This window comes from Vipera ursinii (genome assembly GCF_947247035.1).
Source record: "Vipera ursinii genome assembly, chromosome: 6".
Taxonomy (NCBI): Eukaryota; Metazoa; Chordata; class Lepidosauria; order Squamata; family Viperidae; genus Vipera; species Vipera ursinii.
In genome coordinates this window covers 4,430,455-4,452,797 of record NC_139515.1, presented here as the reverse complement: position 1 = coordinate 4,452,797, position 22,343 = coordinate 4,430,455, and the positions used below count along the sequence as shown (strand labels likewise).

At 42.8% G+C, this 22,343-nt stretch overlaps 1 protein-coding gene across 4 annotated transcripts in view; it reads left to right on the top strand.

Annotated features, from left to right (window-relative positions):
- COG5 (component of oligomeric golgi complex 5) overlaps positions 1-22,343 on the top strand; it is a 137,202-nt gene that overhangs the window by 76,148 nt on the left and 38,711 nt on the right. For all 4 annotated transcript variants that reach the window (XM_083366259.1, XM_083366258.1, XM_083366260.1 and 1 more), the window contains exons 8-11: positions 1,801-1,963; positions 6,001-6,113; positions 6,217-6,294; positions 19,792-19,873. In XM_083366259.1, coding sequence (XP_083222385.1) covers positions 1,801-1,963; positions 6,001-6,113; positions 6,217-6,294; positions 19,792-19,873 — 436 coding nt within the window. The remainder of the gene's footprint in view (positions 1-1,800; positions 1,964-6,000; positions 6,114-6,216; positions 6,295-19,791; positions 19,874-22,343) is intronic.

The following is a 22,343-nucleotide window of genomic DNA, read 5'->3' as shown; positions in this document are numbered from 1 at the left end:
ATGACTCTTTTGCGCACTTACCATTTCAGACAAACGGCCATTCAGGCTCTTCTTAAAAACCTTCCGTGATGGAGCATCCACAGTCTCCCTTATGCAGATAAAAACCTACTGCAAGGGGTCTTCAAACCTGGCCCTTTGATGACTTGTGGACTTCAACTCCCAGAATTCCTCAGCCAGACATGCCTGGCTGAGGAATTCTGGGAGTTGAAGTCCACAAGTCATCAAAGGGCCAGGTTTGAAGACCCCTGACCCTACTGCAACTTTATTCTGCAAATAATCTATTATTTATTGCATGGTTCATATTTTGCCTGCCTTTTAGGAGCTCAAACCAGCAGGTTTTGAGGTAGGTTGGGTTGAGAAAGAGTGGCTGACTTAAAAGTCACCCTGTGTCAGCCCCACTAGGTAGACAAGACCAGGGAATCAACGCTACAACTTACCTTTATTGAGACTGCTAATTGGAATTGGGTATGTCTAGTTTAATGAAGAGAAGGACGAGGGGTGACATGATAGCAGTCTTCCAGTATCTCAGGGGCTGCCCCAAAGAAGAGGGAGTCAAGCTATTCTCCAAAGCCCCTGAAAGCAGGACAAGAAGCAAGGGATGGAAACTCATCAAGGAGAGAAGCAACCTGGAACTAAGGAGGAATTTCCTGACAGATAGAACAATTAACCAGTGGAACAACCTGCCTCCAGAAGTTGTGGATGCTCCAACACTGGAAGTTTTTAAGAAGAGACTGGACAGCCCTTTGTCTGAAATGGCATAGGGTTTCCTGCCTGAGCAGGGGGTAGGACTAGATGACCTTCAAGGTCCCTTCCATCATCATCATCATCATTATTATTGGCTAATGCCTCCTTAAGTTTGCTGCCTGCAATTGCTGCCTGCAATTAGTGCAGGTTCGCGTCCCACCAGGCTCAAGGTTGACTCAGCCTTCCATCCTTCCGAGGTAGGTAAAATGAGGACCCAGATTGTTGGGGGCAATTAAGCTGACTTTGTAATAATGCCGCTTGGGTGTGTGTGTGTGAAAGCCCTAATAAGCAGGCATATACATAGAATGAAGGCTACTGCTAAGCTTGTAAGCCGCCCTGAGTCTTCGGAGAAGGGCGGGATATAAATGGAATTAAAATAAAAAATTATCTTTTATTCCTTAAACATGAACCTCAGTCAACTGAACATTCAAACTGACTGGCGCTGATGGTTGACACGGGTCGCTGCCAGCATCCTAGGTATCAACCAGGTACCTCCTTCAAATGTAAGATGTTCCGAGTAGCGCAGTTTTTTGTAGCTTTCCCGGAGTGATTGCAGGAAGCTGCCGTTTCTTGATTTGATTTGATTAAATTTATATGCCGCCCTTCTCCCTGAGGACTCAGGGCGGCTCACAGCCATAAAAATTAAAAAACATAAAGTAAATTTTTTTAAAAAAGAATTAAACAATAGATGCAATAAATACAAGACAATTTAACCCAGTAAAAAGCCTAATTAATAACCGTAGTCAGTCCAGGCCCGCTTGTTGTATTTTGCAAAGTTTTGGGACATCGTTCCCAGTGCCCCGCTGACAATGGGTATCACTGTTACACGTTTCATCCATAATCCCGCAGTTTTGATGGCCAGGTCATGATGTTGTTGTTGTTGTTGTTGTTGTTATTCCCTTCTAATCACACACGATGTAAAACAAAACCATCCGAGCAGGAAGCAATATTTTATAGGAGCTTGGAAGAAGTACTACACTGTTGAAGGTAAATCTCTTGCTAAAAGCTGATTCATCATTTCTTCCCCTTCAGCCTTGATTTCTTTGTCTCTTCCAGAATCCTACTCAAGAAGGAACCGCCCTTCAAGTTTTCTATAATCTCGGAACCTTAAAAGCTACAATTGCTAATGTTGTCGAGGGCTATTGCGCAGCCTTGGAAGAGAATGTCAGCAACGCTCTGGATTTTAAAGTTCTGACTCAGCCTTCTCAAGCTGCAAGAGGTACCCTAATGTACTTTTGGCATATTAGACTAGGGGTCCCCAACCCTCGGTCCGTGGACCGGCACAGGGCCGTGGCACGCCAGCAACCGGTCCGCACAAAAGAAGCAAAGCCCCCCCCCCGCGGGATGCAGGCAGCACGTGAAACCACGAGCCCTCCAGTCCGTGGGAAAACCTGTCTCCACGGAACCGGTCCCTGGTGCCCAAAAGGTTGGGGACCTCTGCATTAGACCAAACAATGCTTCGTAACTTGATAGATCCCCATCAATGGGACTTACAGGTAGTCCTCGATTGACAAGCGTTCTTTTAGCGACCGTTCAAAGCTAGAACAGCTGTTAAAAAAAAATAGAAGATGGAACATCAGCGAATCCAGTCAGAGCCGAAGAAGCTTCTGGGGCGAGAAGCGAAAGGTCTTCAAAGAAAATAAAAGAAAGTCCAGCGGGCTTTGGAACAATGTAGTAAACCAGGGGGTCTTCAAACTTGGCCCTTTTATGACTTGTGGACTTCAACTCCCACAATTCCTCAGCCAGGCACGCTGGGAGTCGAAGTCCACAAGTCATAAAAGGGCCAAGTTTGAAGACCCCTGCAGTAAACGTTGAATTCACCTTGCCGGGATTTTGACGGGGTGCGTCTCCTGTCAGCTAATAGAATATCCTACATTACGGAGAACACATTATACCGAAACCGCTTGTAATCTTAGCCTTTAATCCGATATAAAATATTGACGAAGGGAAAAAAAAAAGGAATTACACACTGTGGAGCTTTGACATTTTATCGCAAAAGCAGTTCAATGCAACATCGCGCTGAATTATTAATGCCGTTAAAGATAACCTTCTTATAATTTTAATTTAAGAATTTATGATTGCAGAGCAAAGGAAAAAAAATGGTGTCGCTTAACTTGGTAACTGGGAACCAGCAGGGAGGGACCTAATTTATGTGGGATCAGCATGTCTGAAGGTTAGCGACGGGCGGAGGTGGTTGTTGAACGCTGGCGTAAGGATCTCTTGCATCCCGCCACATGCAGGCAAGTCCTCACGACTGCATTTGAGCCCAAAATTTCCACTGCTGAGGAAGACAAATCGTTCAGGGACTCTTGTCCCATTTTATAACCATTCTTGCCACAGTCGTTAAGTGAATCACTTTGGCTGAGTTAGTAGCACAGTTGTTAAGTGAATCTGTCTTCCCCGGTTTACTTGGCTTGTCCGGATCATGTGACCCCGGGACGTCGTAAATATGAGTCGGTTGTCAATCATCTGAATTTTGATCATGTGACCGTGGGGATGGTGCAATGGTCGTTAAGTGTGAAAAATGGTCATGAGTCCCTTTTCTCAGTGCCATTGCAACTTGGACGGTCGCTAAATGAATGGTTGTAAAACGAGGACAACATATAGTGTACATAATAGTTGGCTGGGTTTAAACTTCAGTCTTTTTTTGTTGTTTTAACGAGGTGCCAGGTTAATAATAATAATAATAATAATAATAATAATAATAATAATAATATAATCATCATCATCATCATCATCATCAAGCAACGATAGTACCAATGGTAATAGGCGCCTTGGGTGCAATCCCAAAACAACTGGAGCACCACTTGGACACCATCATCGGCATTGAGAAATTGGCCATTAGTCAATTGCAAAAGGCAGCCTTACTAGGAACTGCTTCCATCCTGCGACGAGATCTGTAATACCATCCAACATCCACATCTGCCTATCCCAGGTCCTTGGCAAGGACTCGCTAGGTAGACAAAAAAGCCAAATCCAGTCTGAACATCTGGCTGACTGCGATGATGATGACAATGATGATGATTTTTTTTATTTTAATTCCATTTATATCCCGCCCTTCTCCGAAGACTCAGGGCGGCTTACAAGCTTAGCAGTAGCCTTCATTCTATGTATATGCCTGCTTATTAGGGCTTTCACACACACCCCAAGCGGCATTATTACAAAGTCAGCTTAATTGCCCCCAACAATCTGGGTCCTCATTTTGCCTACCTCGGAAGGATGAAAGGCTGAGTCAACCTTGATGATGATGATGATGATGGAAGGAACCTTGGAGGTCATCTAGTCCAACCCCTTGGCCGGGCAGGAAACCCTATACCATTTCAGACAAATGGCTGTCCAGTCTCTTCTTAAAAGCCTCCAGTGTTTGGAGCACTCACAACTTCTGGAGGCAGGTTGTTCCACTGGTTAATTGTTCTAACTGTCAGGAAGTTTCTCCTTAGTTCTTAGGTTGCTTCTCTCCTTGATGAGTTTCTATCCACTGCTTCTTGTCCTGCCTTCTGGTGCTTTGGAGAATGGGTTGGCTCCCTCTTCTAGCACCCTTAAGTTACCGTTTCGGTTTTCAGTGGTGTGATTTCACACCACATTTGTGGGTGAGCAGGGATTAAACACAGTCACGGTTTCCTTTGTGGACAACTTTCATTCATCGCACCCAAACAATTCAGCTACCAATATCCCTGGATAGTTTCTTGCAGCCCTTTGCTGAAGGCTAAAAATGAGGTCTAGATTTTGACCTGCCTGGCATCATAATAGAAGAACAGAGTTGGAAGGGAATCTGGAGGTCTTCTAGTCCAACCCACCGTTCAGGCAGGAAACCCTTCCACAACTTCTGGAATTAATCATTTTTCACTATCAGGAAATTTGTCCTTGGTTCTAGATTAAAAAAAAGAGAGGTAACAATCCAAGAATCACATTTCCCCAGGATAACTATTAAGAGGAACCTGTGTTTCCGGCTTAAGCAGAGGGTCAGACTAGAAGACCTCCAAGGTCCCTTCCAACTCTGTTCTTCTGTATTCTGCTTAGGTTGCTTCACTCCTTGATTAGTTTCCTTTGATTGCTTCTTGTCCTGCCTTATAGTGAGCCGTAACTCAGTTCATTGCCTCCGGAAGTTGTGGCTGCTCCATCACTGGAGGCTTTCAAGAAGAGACTGGACTGGTCTGGAATGGTATAGGGTCTCCCGCTTGAGCAGGGGGTTGGACTAGATGACCTCCAAGGTCCCTCCCAGCTCTGTTATTCTGTTATAATTGCAGCCAGGCCCAAAAAAATCCTCTGTTGTTCTGTGAACTTCCTCCTTTTGATCTGCGCAGCAATTTAGACATTCAAAAAGCGTGTGTAAGCTTTTCAACTCGTTTTGAGACAGATTATTATTACTATTATTATTATTATTATTATTATTATTATTATTATTATTATTGTTATTATTATTCACGGGACGCGATGGCTCAGTGGGTTAGGATGCAGCTTGTCGATCAGAAGGTCGGCAGTTTGGCGGGTCGAATCCCGAGTGCCGCGTAGCAGAGTGAGCGCCTGTTACTCGTCCCAGCTTCTGCCAACCTAGCAGTTCGAAAGCACGTAAAAATGCAAGTAGAAAAATAGGGACCACTCCGGTGGGAAGGTAACAGTGTTCCGTGTGCCTTTGGCGTCTACTGTCAGAATCCATTTATATCATATTCATAAATGGAATGTTTCAAACATTATTCCATGGATTCTGCCATCTCCCGAAGAGAAGAGAATAGATGTGTATTGAACCGGCATTAGGCATTTCAAAGGAAAGGAGAAGCCTTTTGAACTGGGGAAACAAAAGGGGGGGGCTAGCATCTGGCTTTTGTCACGGAAGACAGCAATAAACATGAAGGGTCCTAAGTTCCTTTTTCCCACGAGAGGGATGATACGAGAGAAAGGATGGGGGACTGACCAAATGGGGTTAAGGGGGGTTAAACCGGGAACTCTTTATAAGGGTTTACTTCGTGGGATAATATTAAGTCCTGTCTCGTTTCCTACAACCAAGCATGTCATAGTAAAGATTCTTTTTGGAATAGATTTGACTCCAAGAATTTTGTCTTCCTAAGACGTGGTTTGGGGTGGGTCCTGACATCTAGTCATGCCGGCCACATGACCACGGAGACGTCCTCAGACAAGCACTGGCTCTTTGGCTTTGAAACGGAGATGAACACCGGCCCCTAGAGTCAGAAACGACTAGCACGCCTTTGCGGGGGAACCTTTACCTTTTTATTATTATTATTATTTAAATGCATCTAGGCGGTCCTGGCCGAGCAGCTATGCCCACCCCAGGAAACACGGCAGCCTTCCGAGCAGCGCTCTGGACCAATATGGAAAAACTGATGGATCAGATCTGTGCAGCTTGTGGACAGGTATTTGATTTGGTCCTTCAAACGTCCTTTCCTTGGTTTGGAGCCTCCACGAAACATCTGCAGAACCTGGACTTCAGATCGCGCGTTGTTCTGTTTTTTTCAGGTGCAACATCTGCAGAAGGTCTTGTCGAAGAAAAGAGACCCGGTGACCCACGTGTGCTTCATTGATGAATTAGCAAAGGTAAGGGGTTTCTAGCTGCTGCTCTCGGCGCCGAAATGCACATGGTCCTCAGTCGAGCCCAGAATTTATGTTGCTGAGCGAGGCGGCTGTTAAATGAGTTTGACCTCATTTTTACAATCTTTCTTGGCGACGGTGGTTGAAGTGGATCGGGTGCAGCTGCTCAAGTGAACAGTGCGACTTTGCTTGCCGGAAGGCAGCTGGGAAGGGTTACGAATGGAGATCACATCACCCAGGGACAGGGCAACTGTCATAAAGTACAAGTCAGTTGCCAAGCGTCGGAATGTTGATGATGTGACCACGGGGATGCGTCAACGGTTGCTACGTGTGAAAAACCGGTCCCTTTTTTCCAATGCTGTTTGCTCACACTGAGAGCTTATGCACCAGAGACAAATTCCTTCTGTGACCAATCACATTTGGCCAATAAAAAACTGTTCTGTTATGTTCTGTTATGTTCTGTTCTGTTACGTTTCTATTTCCCTTCTGTTTCTAATTCTGTTCTATTTTCTATTATTTTCCATTCCATTCTTTTTTATTCTATTCTATTCCACTCTGTTCCATTCCATTCCACTCCATCCCACCCTATTCTATTCTATTCTATTCTATTCTATTCTATTCTATTCTATTCTATTCTATTCTATTCTATTCTATTCTATTCTATTCTATTCTATTCTATTCTATTCTATTCCTATTCTTCATTCTTCTATTCTATTCTATTCTATTCTATTCTATTCTATTCTATTCTATTCTATTCTATTCTATTCTATTCCTATTCTTCATTCTTCTATTCTATTCTATTCTATTCTATTCTATTCTATTCTATTCTATTCTATTCTATTCTATTCTATTCTATTCTATTCTACTCTACTCTACTCTATTCTATACTTTATTATTCTGTTCTGTTCTATTCTATTCTTCATTATTCTATTCTATTCTTATTCTATTCTATTCTTCATTATTCTATTCTATCCTATCCTATCCTATCCTAAACAAATGGTTGTAAGTCATGCTACCTGTTCACGCTTACAAAGACATATAATCATTTTTTTGTAATTATTGGTGAAGGAACCGGATAAATGCTTTATGACAGCAAAAGGTATTATTGAGGAAGACCCAGAGGTTAAAAAAAAAAAATTGCCGGATACGTCAAGAGGTATGGAGTGATAACCACTGCCCAGAGCTTACAGAACGGTTTTAACTACACACGCCTGGCGATCCAAACGGCGCCTGTTTAACGTTGCAAGGCGAAATGAGTCAGTTTTGCTCGGGCTGGTGTCACAGCGCGGTGTTCTGAAATTCAACTTGACAAGGTGGAAGATTTTCCCTGGCAGCGTTTGATGGTTAAGGAATGGGTAAAGCAATATTTCCCCCTCCCATTTCCCCCCGCCCTTCCCCTCAAGTCCTGTTACAAGTGGGTGAACAGCAGATGGCAGTCACCAGATAAGCATCTGGAGGTTTGTTTTTTTTAACTTTCTCCCCCAATTTTTCTGGAATTACAGAATAACAGACCCTCAGGAATTATTATTATTTTTTGGGGGGCGGGGGGTGTTTGTAAGGAAAGGACAGCCATGTGGAAATAAAAAATTGCATCGCCCTACCCATTCAAGCATGACACCTTTGGGGGCCAAACGGCTGTGAGTGGCTGGTTTTTTTTAATTATTATTTAACTTAATTTTGCTTTATCGGAAAGGGACGTTAAGACAGCGCAATAAATGCTGTGTGGCTTGATGAATTGGTGTTATACATGTAGTCTCTCGATCCAGCCATCTGCTTCTTGTTTTGAAGTTTTGTCTTCAAAATAATCCTTTCCTTTTGCTGCCTGCTGTACCGCTGATGGGAACACCTTTTTGTCGTCTGTTGTTTTTCATTTCGGAATCTTATTTAGGAGCCTTTGGTGACTAGTTTCCCCAAGAAGCAAGGACAGTGCAGGTAATCCTCGACTTACAACCGTTCATTTACTGACCGTTCAAAGTCGCAACAGCGCTGGAAAAAAAGGGACGGCCGTTTTTCAGGCTTAGGACATGGGCGGTGCAAAAAGTGGCTTACGACGCTTTTTCACATTTAACGACGGTTGCAGCATTCCCATGGTCATCTGATCAAAATTCAGACCCTTGGCAACTGTTTCATATTTATGACGGTTGCTGTGTCCCAGAGTCATGGGATCCCCTTTTGTGACCTTCTGACAAGTCAAGTCAATGGGGGAAGCCAGATTCACTTAACAACCGTGCTACTAAGGAGAAAGTTCCTAACAGCGAGGACAATTAACCAGTGGAACAGCTTGCCACCAGAAACCGTGGGCGCTCCATCACTGGAGGTTTTTAAAAAGAAACTGGACAGTCACTTGTCTGAGATGGTATAGGTTCTCCTGCTTGAGCAGTGGGCTGGACTAGAAGACCTCCAGGGTCCCTTCCAGCTTCTATTCTATTCTATTCTATTCCATTCCATTGCATTCCATTCTTCTATTCTATTCTATTCTATTCTATTCTATTCTATTCTATTCTATTCTATTCTATTCTATTCTATTCTATTCCATTCCATATTTCTATTCTATTCTATTCTATTCTATTCTATTCTATTCTATTCTATTCTATTCTATTCTATTCTATTCTATTCTATTCTATTCTATTCTATTCTATTCTATTCTATTCTATTCTATTCTATTCTATTCTATTCTATTCTTTTCTTTTCCAATATCTATTCTTTTCTATTCTATTCTATTCTATTCTATTCTATTCTATTCCATTCCATATTTTCTATTCTATTCTATTCTATTCTATTCTATTCTATTCTATTCCATTCCATTCCATTCCATTCCATATTTTCTATTCTATTCTATTCTATTCTATTCTATTCTATTCTATTCTATTCTATTCTATTCTATTCTATTCTATTCTATTCTATTCTATTCTATTCTATTCTATATCCTATTGCTTATTCTATTCTGCTCTATTCTATTCTATTCTGTTCTGTTCTATTCTATTCTATTCTATTCTATTCTATTCTATTCTATTCTATTCTATTCTATTCTATGCTTCATTTCTACATTCCGTTCCATTCCACTCCATTCCATTCCATTCTATTCTATATTCCATTCCATTCCATTCTATTAACGTAACATCGGCAGTGATTCGCTTAACAACTGCGGCAAGAAAGGTCATAAAATGGGGCAAAACTCGCCTAACAACCGTTTCACTTAGCAACATAAATTTTGGGCGGAATTGTGGCCATAAGTCGAGGGCTACCTTCATACTGGCAGCCTAGTCTACCTGTCACAATGTTTTTACTTTTCCCCCCTGTTTAACTATTGAATTTAGGGAAGAGGAAAATGGATAACAGAACCCTCATTTATCTTCCCAATTTTCGCTTTTCTCGTCCACCGTTTCTTTCAGCTTCTTGGCAATGCTCAAATTAATCCGTGACACTGTGACATAGTTCGTTTCGCTTAATTGTATATTCTGTGCAGCTTTTCCAAGCCCATGGTTTACACATTAGTAAGCAGACCTTGTCGGCAAAACAGTGCAGATTAGCAGCGAGATTGACATCGAACCAACCATCAAGAAGTAAGCAATCAAGGAATTTGCCAAACAAGCTAACGAGACCACCCCCACCCCCACCAACACACTGACAGGACAAGCAACTAGAATGTAAAGTGACAGCAAACCCCACTCCTTATTAGCCCTGATGACGTTCCGTAGTTAGGTAATGAAATGTCTGCAAGCAAACAGCCAGCCTCAGAGAGCGCCCTTCAAAACAACTCGGACTTCATTTGAATTTAGCCATTCCTAACAGCTTAGGATAAAGTGATTGTTTTGGCCAGATTGTTGATGTTAGCTTAAAAAGGTAAAGGTTCCTCCGCACATGCGTGCTAGTCGTTTCCGACTCTAGGGGCCGGTGCTCATCTCCGTTTCAAAGCCGAAGGAAGAGCCAGCGCTTGTCCGAGGACGTCTCCGTGGTCATGTGGCCGGCATGACTAGACACCAAAGGCGCACGGAACGCTGTTACCTTCCCACCGTAGTGGTCCCTATTTTACTACTAGCATTTTTACCTGCTTTCGAACTGCTAGGTTGGCAGAAGCTGGGACGAGTAACAGGCGCTCACTCTGTTACGCGGCACTCGGGATTCGACCCGCCAAACTGCCGACCTTCTGATCGACAAGCTCAGCGTCCTAACCCACTGAGCCACTGCGTCCCTTGATGTTAGCTTAACGGTAGCTTAATGTCTTTCCTGAGCAAGTAAGTTGAAAAGCTTTGCTACAGGACCAACTCTGAATCAACCAGAATGACCCTGCAAAACCCCACTTTTACTCCTGAAATAAAGTCACGCTTCCTCAATCTTTTCTAAGTTAAGGGCATGAATATGACGGATACGATACACGGTATTATCTTCCAGTTTAATCTCCAAATACTACGATCCTGAGCCAGGAAAGCAATGGGAAGATTTAAAGTCAAAATAGCCACCCGAAAATGGAGTGAGTCCGGTCCGTATAACTTCCGGAATAATATCATCATATTATGCGCAGGCGCTCACACTTTTTTGAGCGAAGAGTCTGGATAGGCACCCACATTCACCCGGCACTACGCCATCGCCACCAAGAATTAATTAGGAAGAGGTATATCATAATGTAAAAACTACCGTTGGCGGTCTCTTATGTTGAAAATGTCTTTTTATTCCTCCACCACCACCACCGCCACCCGCCCCGTGGAAAACATAACAGCAAATGGGAAGGCAGTGTCTTAAGCAGATGGGAGAGATATTTTGTGTGCCATCTGTTTAAAAAAGTAGAAGCTGTAGGAAAAAGTAGCTTGGGGAGAGCTTGTAAGTGGCACATTTAGTATCAATATACGTGTTCAGTGACAGTAAATGCAGCTTGTACGTTGTAGTTCGTGCTCGGCTGAACGACTGCAATTGGGCCCAAAATTTCCATTGCTAAGCGAGACAATTGTTGCCTGAGTTTTGCCCTGTTTTATGACCTTTCTTGCCACGGTCGTTAAATGAACTAGGGTAAGTCGAGGACTAGCTGTATAAAATTCCAGGGGGGGGGATTTTTTTTTCCACAGGAAGAAACGAGCAAACATTTTAAAAAGTGTATTAAAAAAGACGCAAACACGTATGCATATAATATCCCCCTTCGTTGAATACAGATGAATGTATTGCAAAAATATTAGTTACCCATCCCTTGCCGAACAGCCCCTCCCCCCCCCGTGCGCGCATTTTTAAACTGATAATTCTATTTGCAAATTATCAGCCTGTCGTCTATCTACTACTTTAGTGGCAAAATAGTTAATGGGCAAGAGTAAAATGACAAGCAACAAGCAAAAGGCAAGAGTAATATGTCAAAATCCTCTGTTAGTAAACTATCGTCGTATTCAACTCATAGAAAGTTTACCACAGCTTCTTATCTGTTCCTTTTTCTCTGATGTTGCACGGCAATTTGGAATTACACAAGATTTGGAATTGCTGAATAAACAGCCAAAATGTAGACATGCTTGACAAAAGCAGTTCTGAGTGATTGAGGGATCCAGTTGCAACTCCAAGCACTGTTTTTTGTTTTTTGTTTTAAATACGTTTCATTAATTTTTGTTTTTACATAATCATCTTAATATTTGGTAAACATCGTGTTGTCTGGGTTTATATTTAAAAACAGTCAATAACAATTAGTTTCTATAATTCAGTAGTCCACATAATAGCTTTGCTTGATGTTCTTTTCTTCCAAAAATGTTCTCTTTTGCCAACCTTGAATTAGTATAATTATTTGGATAAATAACAATTAGACATTTTTCTAATATTTCTGCAAATAGTAACCACATTGATCTAAAGATTCTTTTCTGACTGATCATCTCGATGGCCTTATCATAGAACCTGTTTAAAATTCTCACTTAAATTTGTTTCCCCCACAATATTCCAAACATTCTTACTGGTTAAGATTTTCATTACACTTAAGTATTTAAGTCTTTTTGCCTCATACAGTCCATCCCAACCCTTTCCATTTCTCATATCTTAAAAGAAAGAAAGAAAAAAATCGAAAAGAAAAGAATAGAAAAAGAAATAAGAAGATAGTATACTACTTAAGAAGGGACGCGGTGGCTCAGTGGGTTAGGAGCTTGTCAATCAGAAGGTCGGCAGTTTGGCGGCTCGAATCCCGAGTGCCGCATAGCAGAGTGAGCGCCTGTTACTCGTCCCAGCTTCTGCCAACCTAGCAGTTTGAAAGCAGGTAAAAATGCAAGTAGAAAAATAGGGACCACTCCGGTGGGAAGGTAACAGCGTTCCGTGCACCTTTGGCGTCTAGTCATGCCGTCCACATGACCACGGAGACATCCTCGGAGAAGCTCTGGCTCTTTGGCTTTGAAACGGAGATGAGCACCGGCCCCTAGAGTTGGAAACGACTAACACGCATGTGCGGGGGAACCTTTACCTTTACCTTTTATACTACTTAAACTCCAAGCACTGTTAATTATGGTAGTAAGCAGCTATCATCAATCAAAAGTCAGAATCATTTCACGTAGATTAACCCTTCTTAAAATATCTGGAGTAGGAAGGCAGATCTCTGTTTGCCCACTTGTGTAAGCTTAGTAGCCCCAAAGTACTAGCTTGCCCATTTTCAAAGGGCACTCTGCCCCTTCTCACAGGAGACAGGGACACGAACCCTGATTTTTTACATTCGGTTCCCTAATTGCTGCTAGCTAAGCTAATGCTATCCTTGTATTTACTTTCTGCAACAGCTGCACTCCGAGTAGACAGGGCCCATCTGTCTCCTTGGAAACTCTGCAGCACAAGTCTTGTCCAGGAACAGATGGCGGTTTGTAGACCTGCAGACCCTTGCAGAAAGAGAAAATAATAATTTATCATTTTTTTTAAAAAAATACGACTTGGGATTTCACATTGTTGTGTAGTGTCTGAGATGAGACGTTTAGGAGATATATATAGGAGAAAAGCAGGCTGAGTTGGAAGGCTGGAAGGGGGAGTTAAACGTGTCACCGGTTTGGAATCGTTGTGCAGCCACTCAGATCCAACCCGTGTGAATTCCGTCGACCCTTGTCTAGCTCCGGTTTTGCTTCAACCGTTAGTTGATTAGATTCACGTGTGTAAGTAGCAATTATAAACTCTCCTGTGCTTTAACTCAAGGAATGCTCCTGGTGGATTGGACCTGACAGACGGATTATCTATAGTGTGTTGGGTCTCTTGAACTTGCTTCTGCCTTGTGGCAATATCTGAAGTGAAAGCAAGAAGGTCCCAGGAAGTGGCATTGCTGTGTTTTTCAAACTCTGGCTCAACATTGACTAGAATGAGTGGCGATTTAATTTTATTGGGTGAAAACTATCATCTGTGCCTACCTTGCATACTTCCCCTTCCTCTGAAGCCACCATAGATAGGGTGGCTTTAATATTATTGTCCTTTTTATTAGCTTTTATTTCCCCCTTCTACTGGTTTCACACTTTTATTATTACTATTATTTCTCTGTCGCTTTGCAAGTACTCCTGAGTGTTTTTGCACCAGAGACAAATTCCCTGTGTCTTAATTACATTTGGGAAAATAAAGTGTCCTACTCCATTCCATTCCATTCTATTCCATTCTACCCGGTTCAGTTCTGTCCAACTGTGTCCTGTCCCATCCCACCCACCCCATCCCACCCCTGCTACCCCATCCCATTTTATTCCGTTCCATTCTGTTTCATTCCATTCTTTTCCATTCCATTTACTCCACTCCATTGTACTCCGTTCCATTCTACTTCATTACATTTTATTCCATTCCATTCCGTTCCATTCTACTCCATTCTATTCTACTTCAATCAGTTCCATTGCATTCCACTCCATTCCGTTCCATTCCATTCTACTACACTCCATTCCATTCCATTCTATTTCATTCCGTTCCATTCCATTCCATTCTACTACACTCCGTTCCATTCCATTCTATTCCATTCCATTCTACTCCAATCCGTTCCATTCTATTCCATTCCGTTCCATTCCATTCCATTCTACTACACTCCATTCCATTCCATTCTATTTCATTCCGTTCCATTCCATTCCATTCTACTACACTCTGTTCCATTCCATTCTATTTCATTCCGTTCCATTCCATTCCATTCTACTACACTCCATTCCATTCCATTCTATTCCATTCCATTCCACTCCAATCCGTTCCATTCCATTCCGTTCCATTCCACTCCGTTCCATTCCATTCCATTCTACTCCAATCCGTTCCATTCCATTCCGTTCCATTCCACTCCGTTCCATTCCATTCCATTCTACTCCAATCCGTTCCATTCCATTCTGTTTCATTCCATTCTATTCCATTCCATTTACTCCACTCCATTCTACTTCATTACATTTTATTCCGTTCTATTTCATTCCATTCCATTCTACTCTATTCTATTCCATTCCATTATACTCCATCCATTCTACTGCATTCTATTCCATTCCGTTCCACTCCAATCCGTTCCATTCCATTGCATTCCACTCCGTTCCATTCTATTCCATTCCATTCTACCACACTCCATTCTACTCCGTTCCATTCTACTTTATTACATTTTATTCCGTTCCATTCAATCGTGTTCCATTGTTTTGCACTTCATCCTATTCCATTCCCTTCCGTTCCACATACAAGCAGTCCCTGAGTTAAGAACAAGTTGCTTTTCTAACTCTGTCTTCAACTTGCTGTACATCAGAACCCGTGCTAATGGAGAGACTGCCTGTTGCTAAAAAAAATGGTGGAGAGTGTTGGCGTTTCTCAAGCTGCTAAACTGCTGAAGACGCACAACGAACTGCTAGAAACAGGCACCGCTTTTGACAATAGCAACCCATTTATTTGTCTCTAGGAGCTGTCCTTCAGCTGGATGTTCTTTACCTTGAGGACTGCCTGTCTTTTTTTTTTTTTTTAGCAAATCTCCCCCCCCCCCCCGTTGCATTAGTCTCTGTCACCACAAAAGAACGTACAGTGGAATTGTGAACCGTAGATCGGAATCAAGGAAATATTTTAGGCATCTTCCAGAGCGAGCTGTGTCTCCTTTTCCCAATGTCTGAAAATTCACTTCTCGCTCCTTGACCTAAAGTTGTCGCATTGGTGGAGCAGTGGGCTAATGCCTCCTTAAGTAACACCAGCTGCCTGCAATTAGTGCAGGTTCGAGTCCCACCAGGCTCAAGGTTGACTCAGCCTTCCATCCTTCCGAGGTAGGTAAAATGAGGACCCAGATTGTTGGGGGCAATTAAGCTGACTTTGTAATAATGCCGCTTGGGGTGTGTGTGAAAGCCCTAACAAGCAGGCATATACATAGAATGAAGGCTACTGCTAAGCTTGTAAGCCGCCCTGAGTCTTCGGAGAAGGGCGGGATATAAATGGAATTAAAATAAAAATAAATAAATAAAATTTACCCCGACTGACAAAATTGTGGATTTTTTTTCCTCCACCTTGGTCATATATAAATATATTTTGTAAACTGTAGCTCTGCTACACAGCCCTGAAGATACACCACACAGATAAATAACGCAGAGATAAGGGAAGCGACGATCATTCAAAAAGTTTAGGAACGTGCCTAATATTGTTTTTTTTACTATTGCGATAGCTTTTGTTCAGGATCTGAAACATTCAGCAATTGGGGTGTTGCTATAGAAATAAGAGCGTATGGGTCTTTCCTTAGCAAAATCCCCTGAGGGACTGCCCTGCAGATTTATTCCCAAATTCACCATCCTTACGGAAAAGATTTAAAGGAAGATCTCCCTGGCTGCTTGTTTAGCCTGCTTTCTTCAAAGAAAGCCTGTTAGACTTTTGATTAGAAATTGCATCTTCCCCTCCATGGTGTTTTGAGCATTGTTTCGATAACCTGCAAAGCACGTTTGTATAACTACACCCTGCAGCAACTGCACATTTCAAAGAGAAATTGACAGCCAGTGTTATTTTTATTTTTTTTTGTATTTTTTTGTATTTTTTTCCCCTTGGTGGAGCAGTGGGCTAATGCCTCCTTAAGTAACACCAGCTGCCTGCCATTAGTGCAGGTTCGAGTCCCACCAGGCTCAAGGTTGACTCAGCCTTCCATCCTTCCCAGGTAGGTAAAATGAGGACCCAGATTGTTGGGGGCAATTAAGCTGACTTTGTAATAATGCCGCTTGGGGTGTGTGTGAAAGCCCTAATAAGCAGGCATATACATAGAATGAAGGCTACTGCTAAGCTTGTAAGCCGCCCTGAGTCTTCGGAGAAGGGTGGGATATAAATGGGATTAAAATAAAAAAAAATAATTTTTTTAAACTGTTAGAATTTGGAAAAAAACGTCTCTTTTGAGGAGAGAGGCTGTATGCTAAGAGAATGGTTGGGAACCCGTGTGTCATACATAATTGGGTTTGCAATTTTTGCGCCTAAATAGCCCCGTGGAACATGGACGCCTCTAACATTTCGCTCCTGGGAGATGGTTTTAATTTCATATTCTAAAATCTTTCTCATGAATGAGTCTGTTTAAAACTCTGGCTGCAGCGTAAGCTATATTGGATAATTATCTGTCTCATTTTCGTGCTGGCACGCAACAGTCCGGAAGAAGAGAGGACTGCTTAATATAATGGTCAATGCAGGTCACTTTAATTAAGTTGGTTGATGATAATATGTTATTATTGCCAGCCATATGACGGTTCCTTTTCTTCTGCAATCTGACTTTGCAGGAAATGGAGCAGCTGATTTTTTTTTTTTTGTGGTTCTTGTTTTATGTTTTGAGATTCTGAGACTATTTCGGTCTATTTTCATACCAATGTTTCTCTTCCCTGTTCATATTTATGTATTCAGGTTATTGGAATGTTTAGAATTTTATTTTATTTTTTTAAAAAAAAACAACCTCTCTCCTCAGCAAAGTGCTAGAGGTAGTTCTCGAATTACGACCGCAGTTGAGCCCAAAATGTCTGTCGTTAAGCGAAACAGTCGCTAAGTGAGTTTTCCACCATTTTTACGACCTTTCTTGCCACCGCTGTGAAGTAAATCACTGCAGCTGTTAAATTAGTGCCATGTTTGCAATTGATTTTGCTTGTCAGAAGGTCCCAAAAGGGGATCACATGACCCCCGGGACCGTCATAAATGCGAGCCCCTTGTCAAGCATCCGAATGTAAATCACGTGACCGTCGGGATGCTGCAACGGTCGTAAGTGTGAAAAACGGTCATAAGCCATTTTTTCAGTGCCGTTCTAGCTTCGAACGGTCACTAAACGATCTCTTGTAAATGGATGACTTCCTATTGAAAATGGGGCAAAACCCACTCGCCAAATGTCTCACTTTGCAACAGAAATTTTGGGGTCAATTGTGGTCGTGAGTCAAGGGCTGCCTTTACTTGATATCCTTTTATTGTGATTTTGTTTGATTGCATTTTAGGCTCTCTCTCTCATTGTTATGGCCTATGACTGCAACAGTACATTTATTTTATTTATTTCTTTACTTAATTACTTATAAATGTACTTATCCTTGGCTACAGTGGTTCTCCTCCTATCTCCTGGGCCGTGGAGGGCAGAGATCCACCCCGAGGCCTCTCGTTTGTGGAGTTCCTCAGGGGTCGGTTCTCTCTCCCCTCCTGTTCAACATCTACATGAAGCCGCTGGGTGAGATCATTCGTGGTTTCGGGGTGGGGTATCATCAGTATGCTGATGATACCCAACTGTTTTTCTCCACCCTGAACCAACCCAGCGATGCCCTCGCCGTGATGTCCCGTTGCCTGGAGGCGGTTCGGGTTTGGATGGGGAAAAACAGGCTTCGTCTCAATCCTGGCAAGACTGAGTGGCTGTGCATATCGGCATCTCAGGCTAACCAAACTATTCCACCTTTAATGATGGGGGGTGAGGTGTTACCCCCCGTCGATAGGGCTCGCAACTTGGACATCCTCCTGGATTCACGGCTCAGTCTTGAAGACCATATAGGAGCCGTGACCAGGGGGGTTTTTGCCCAGGTTCGCCTGGTGCGCCAGTTGCGACCCTACCTGGACCGAGATGCCCTACGCACAGTCACTCGTGCGCTCGTGACCTCCCGTCTAGACTACTGCAACGCTCTCTACATGGGGCTGCCCTTGAGGACCACTCGGAGGCTTCAGCTGGTGCAGAATGCGGCCGCGCGAGTTGTGATGGGGGTTTCCCCGATACTCCCATGTAACACCTCTACTCCGAGAGCTGCATTGGCTTCCGGTTGCCCTTCAGGTGAGATTCAAGGTGCTGGTGATGACCTATAAAGCCCTAAATGGCTTAGGTCCGGGATATCTGAGGGAACACCTGCTGCCGGCATCAAGCTCCCTTCGTCCAGTGCGCTCCCACAGGGAGGGTCTCCTCAAGGTGCCGCCGGTAAAAGACTGTCGGCAGATAACACCCAGGGGAAGGGCCTTCTCTGTGGGTGCGCCTGCCCTCTGGAACCAGCTGCCCGTGGAGCTTAGGACTGCCCCCAACCTTTCCACATTTCGCCGGGACCTGAAGACCTGGCTCTTTGAGCTCTCTGGCCCAGGCTGAGAATTTTTAACTGGGTTTTTTTAATTTTAGGGATAATTTAATCTTTTTTAATTTGTTTTTAACTTTTGTACTGGTTGTTTTAAATACCCTGTAAACTGCCCTGAGTCCTTCGGGACAGGGCGGTATATAAATCTAATAAAATAAATAAATAAATACTTGTGTGGGTACTGTGCCAGTTAAAATGTCGTGTTACATAGACACATGTATGGGCGGGCGTGCGCACGCATGCACACATACGTCTTTCTAAAAGCATTTATTTTCTTTCTTTACTTAATTACTTATAAAGTTACTTATCCTTGGCTACTTGGGTGGGTACTGTGCCAGTTAAAATGTCGTGTTACATAGACACGTGTATGGGCACACACACGCGTATGCACACATCCGTCTTTCAAAAAGCATTTATTTTCTTTCTTTACTTAATTACTTATAAAGGTACTTATCCTTGGCTACTTGTATGGGTACTGAGCCAGTTAAAATGTGGTGTTACACAGGCAAATGCACGGGCACGCGGGCACGCGCATGCGCACACACGTCTTTCTGAAAGCTAACCGAATAAAATTATATTACGGCAGATGCTTCGTTCGGTTTGCTATACCTGAGTGAAGCATCTTTTTCCTACCCTGCCTTTTTTTAGGAAAATGGTTGAAATTATTGTCCTTCAGCTAGTAAGGTAATCAGATACAGCCCGTTATTCATCCTGTCTGCAAGTTCTATCACCAAAGCCCGTCATCTTGTCATACAATTTGCCTGCTACTAGATTTCGGAGGAAGTCTTAAAAAAATTTTTCTTCCTCTCCACTAATATTAGTATCTTCATTTGGGTTCATTTTTTTTCTCCTGGATTCCAGGTTTTGTGAAATACAGGCAGTCCTTGACTTTACGACCGCATTTGAACCCAACATTTCCACGTGAATTCTGCCCCGTCTTACAGTCTTCCTTGCCACACTTGTTAAGTGAATCGCTTCGGTTGTAAAGTCAGCAAGACGGTTGTTAAGTGAAACTGGCTTTCCCCCCCCCCACCTTTGCAAATTGTGTCTTCTTTCATTCTAGGATGGCCATTCAGACATTTTGTACACTTTCTGGACAGCTGTGACTCAAACTCTGGCGTCAGAATTTCAGAAAGCGTCTGAGAGTAAGTACTGATTTCAGCATGTACGCTAATGACATTTTCTCCAGCTTTATAAACCTTGCCACCGTCCTCTTCTGTTGCTCCTATAGATGGTCCTCAACATATGGCCATAATGGAGCCCAAAATTCCTGTCGCCCAGCGAGACAGTTGTTAGGTAAATTTTGCCCCATTGTGCGACATTTCAGGTTAAGTTAGTGACATGGTTGTTAAGTAAATCTGACCTCCCCCTTGACTTTGCTTGTCGCAAAGTCGCAAAAAGGGGATCGCATAACCCCAGGACAATGCCGTCGTCGTAAATACGAGTCAGTTGCGAGGCGTCTGGATGTTGATCACATGACCACAGTCGTAAGTGTGAAAAACCGATGACGAGTCCCTTTTTTCAGCGCCGTCGTAACTTGGAACGGCCACTAAACTAGCTGTTGTAAGTTGAGGACTCCCTGTGTTTTGACCTGAATGAGACAACGAACAGGACAGTGGTTGTATTCTCTCTCGGATGATAAGCGAAACATTTTTTTCAAACAAAAAAACAACTCCAAGAAAATCCAGTTGTTTTTTTGGAAAAAGCACCTTTGGGACAACCTTGACCGGGATAATGGAGAATTCTCCACAGAAACACTCTGGGCATAATCAAAGTTGAAATCTGAGTGCCTTTAGCTTCCTAATGCTAATAAAGGCTGACTTTTTAAAAAAAGAATTTGACTTATTCAGCACAAGATCCATGGACTCTTTAAAGATGCTGCTTAACTGAGATAAGGCTTTGTTTAAATATTTCATTAAAACCAAGGGAAGAGAACTATGTGGGGTTTTTTTATGTTCCAATCAAGATGGCCTTTCCAGCAGATCACTGGTATTTTGTTAAGTGAGTGCTGGTTGTCCTCCATTTAGGACCACAATTGAGCCCAAAATTTCTGTTGCTAAGCGAGACGGCTGTTAAGCGAGTTTTGCTCCATTTTACGAGCTTTCTTGACACAGCTGTGAAGCAAACACTGCAGTTGTTAAATGAGTAGCATGGTTTTCCCATTGGCTTTGCGTGTCAGAAGGGCGCAAAAGAGGGATCACGTGACCCCAGGACGCTGCGACCGTCATAAATATGGGTCAGTTTGGCCGAGCGTCCAAATTTTGATCACGTGACCCTGGGGATGCTGCAACGGTCGTAAGTGTGAAAAACGGTCCTAAGTCCCTTTTTTCAGGACCGTTGTAACTTGGAACGCTCCCTAAAAGCATTTCACAGACTCAATTATCACTTGTTTTAAATCAGAACGTAACACGCTGTGGTCCAGCGGTTGTAGTTTTATTACAGAGCTGGAAAGGATCAGAACATTAGCTTTAATGGTAATGGAATTTGAAAGAATTCCACGCAGTTCTTGTTTAATACATTATATCTTCCCTAAGTGTAGGCTATAAATTGAATGCCTGCAGTTCCATCTGCAATTTAATTTGAAGTACAAGCGGGTAAATCTTCCCCCTGCCCATTTTTATTCTTTCCAACCAAAAGGAAATTTGGGGAAAAAAAATATTACATAAAGGGACTCCGTTTCTCTGTCGGTCCATTGGTCCTTCGGCAAGATAATTCTCTGAAAACTGAGCAGAAGGAGACTAAATGGATTCTGGAGGAAGACGCTACGGAAAAAAGGGGTTTTTTAAAATAGGCCCCATCTGGCTTCAGGAGGCAGAGAAAAACATTGTTTTTTTAAAAAATCTGTGTAATTTCTATAGGAGAGGCAGTTGGGCAGTGGATCAAAAAGCTGATGATTGCACCATCCTAAGCTTTTCTCGTTTCTAGTCCTACGATCCAGAGCAGAGAGTATGCAGCCACGGATGTTCCTTGCACGCACGTAGACACAAAGACACGCAGATGCAACGCAAGGCCAAAGTAGAAAGGCGCAGTCCTTCGTTACACAGAAGAAAATATCCGTAGCCACTTCTGGTAGAGAGTAAGAAAGGATTCCAGAAGCCGCATCTGCCTTCCCAGCTTTTTCTAGTTTTTCATCACTCTCTCTTGAATCTCTGTCCACCTACTACAGGATGTCAACGCTGCTGACGTCAGATGTTTTCTCATTGACAACAGATGGAGATGCAACCATTTTATTCTTTCACTTTTGCTCTTAGAGTTAGAGCTCGATGATGCTGGGGGGAGGAATGTGCACGAGACTTTAGCTACACATAACAATACTGCACCTAGCGTGAGCACCAAGGTTATCGAAATAAGAGATGATAAGAATCGGGAAGCCCGCATTTCAAACTAATTGGGGAATGTGATTTATGACTTTTAACTGGAGGAGGGAATTGTGCTTTGATACTAGGTGCTCAGGGGAAGGGAACTCAATTTTTGGCTTCAACTGTGTTAGTGCCGATGCCATGCTGCTCAAATAAAGATTCTTTAAGGTAAACAATGCCTCAAAGTTCTTTGAAGAGTTTCATCTAACTATCTTGGGGTCCCGAGCCCCAGTCGCTGTCCCTAGAATCAAGGGAT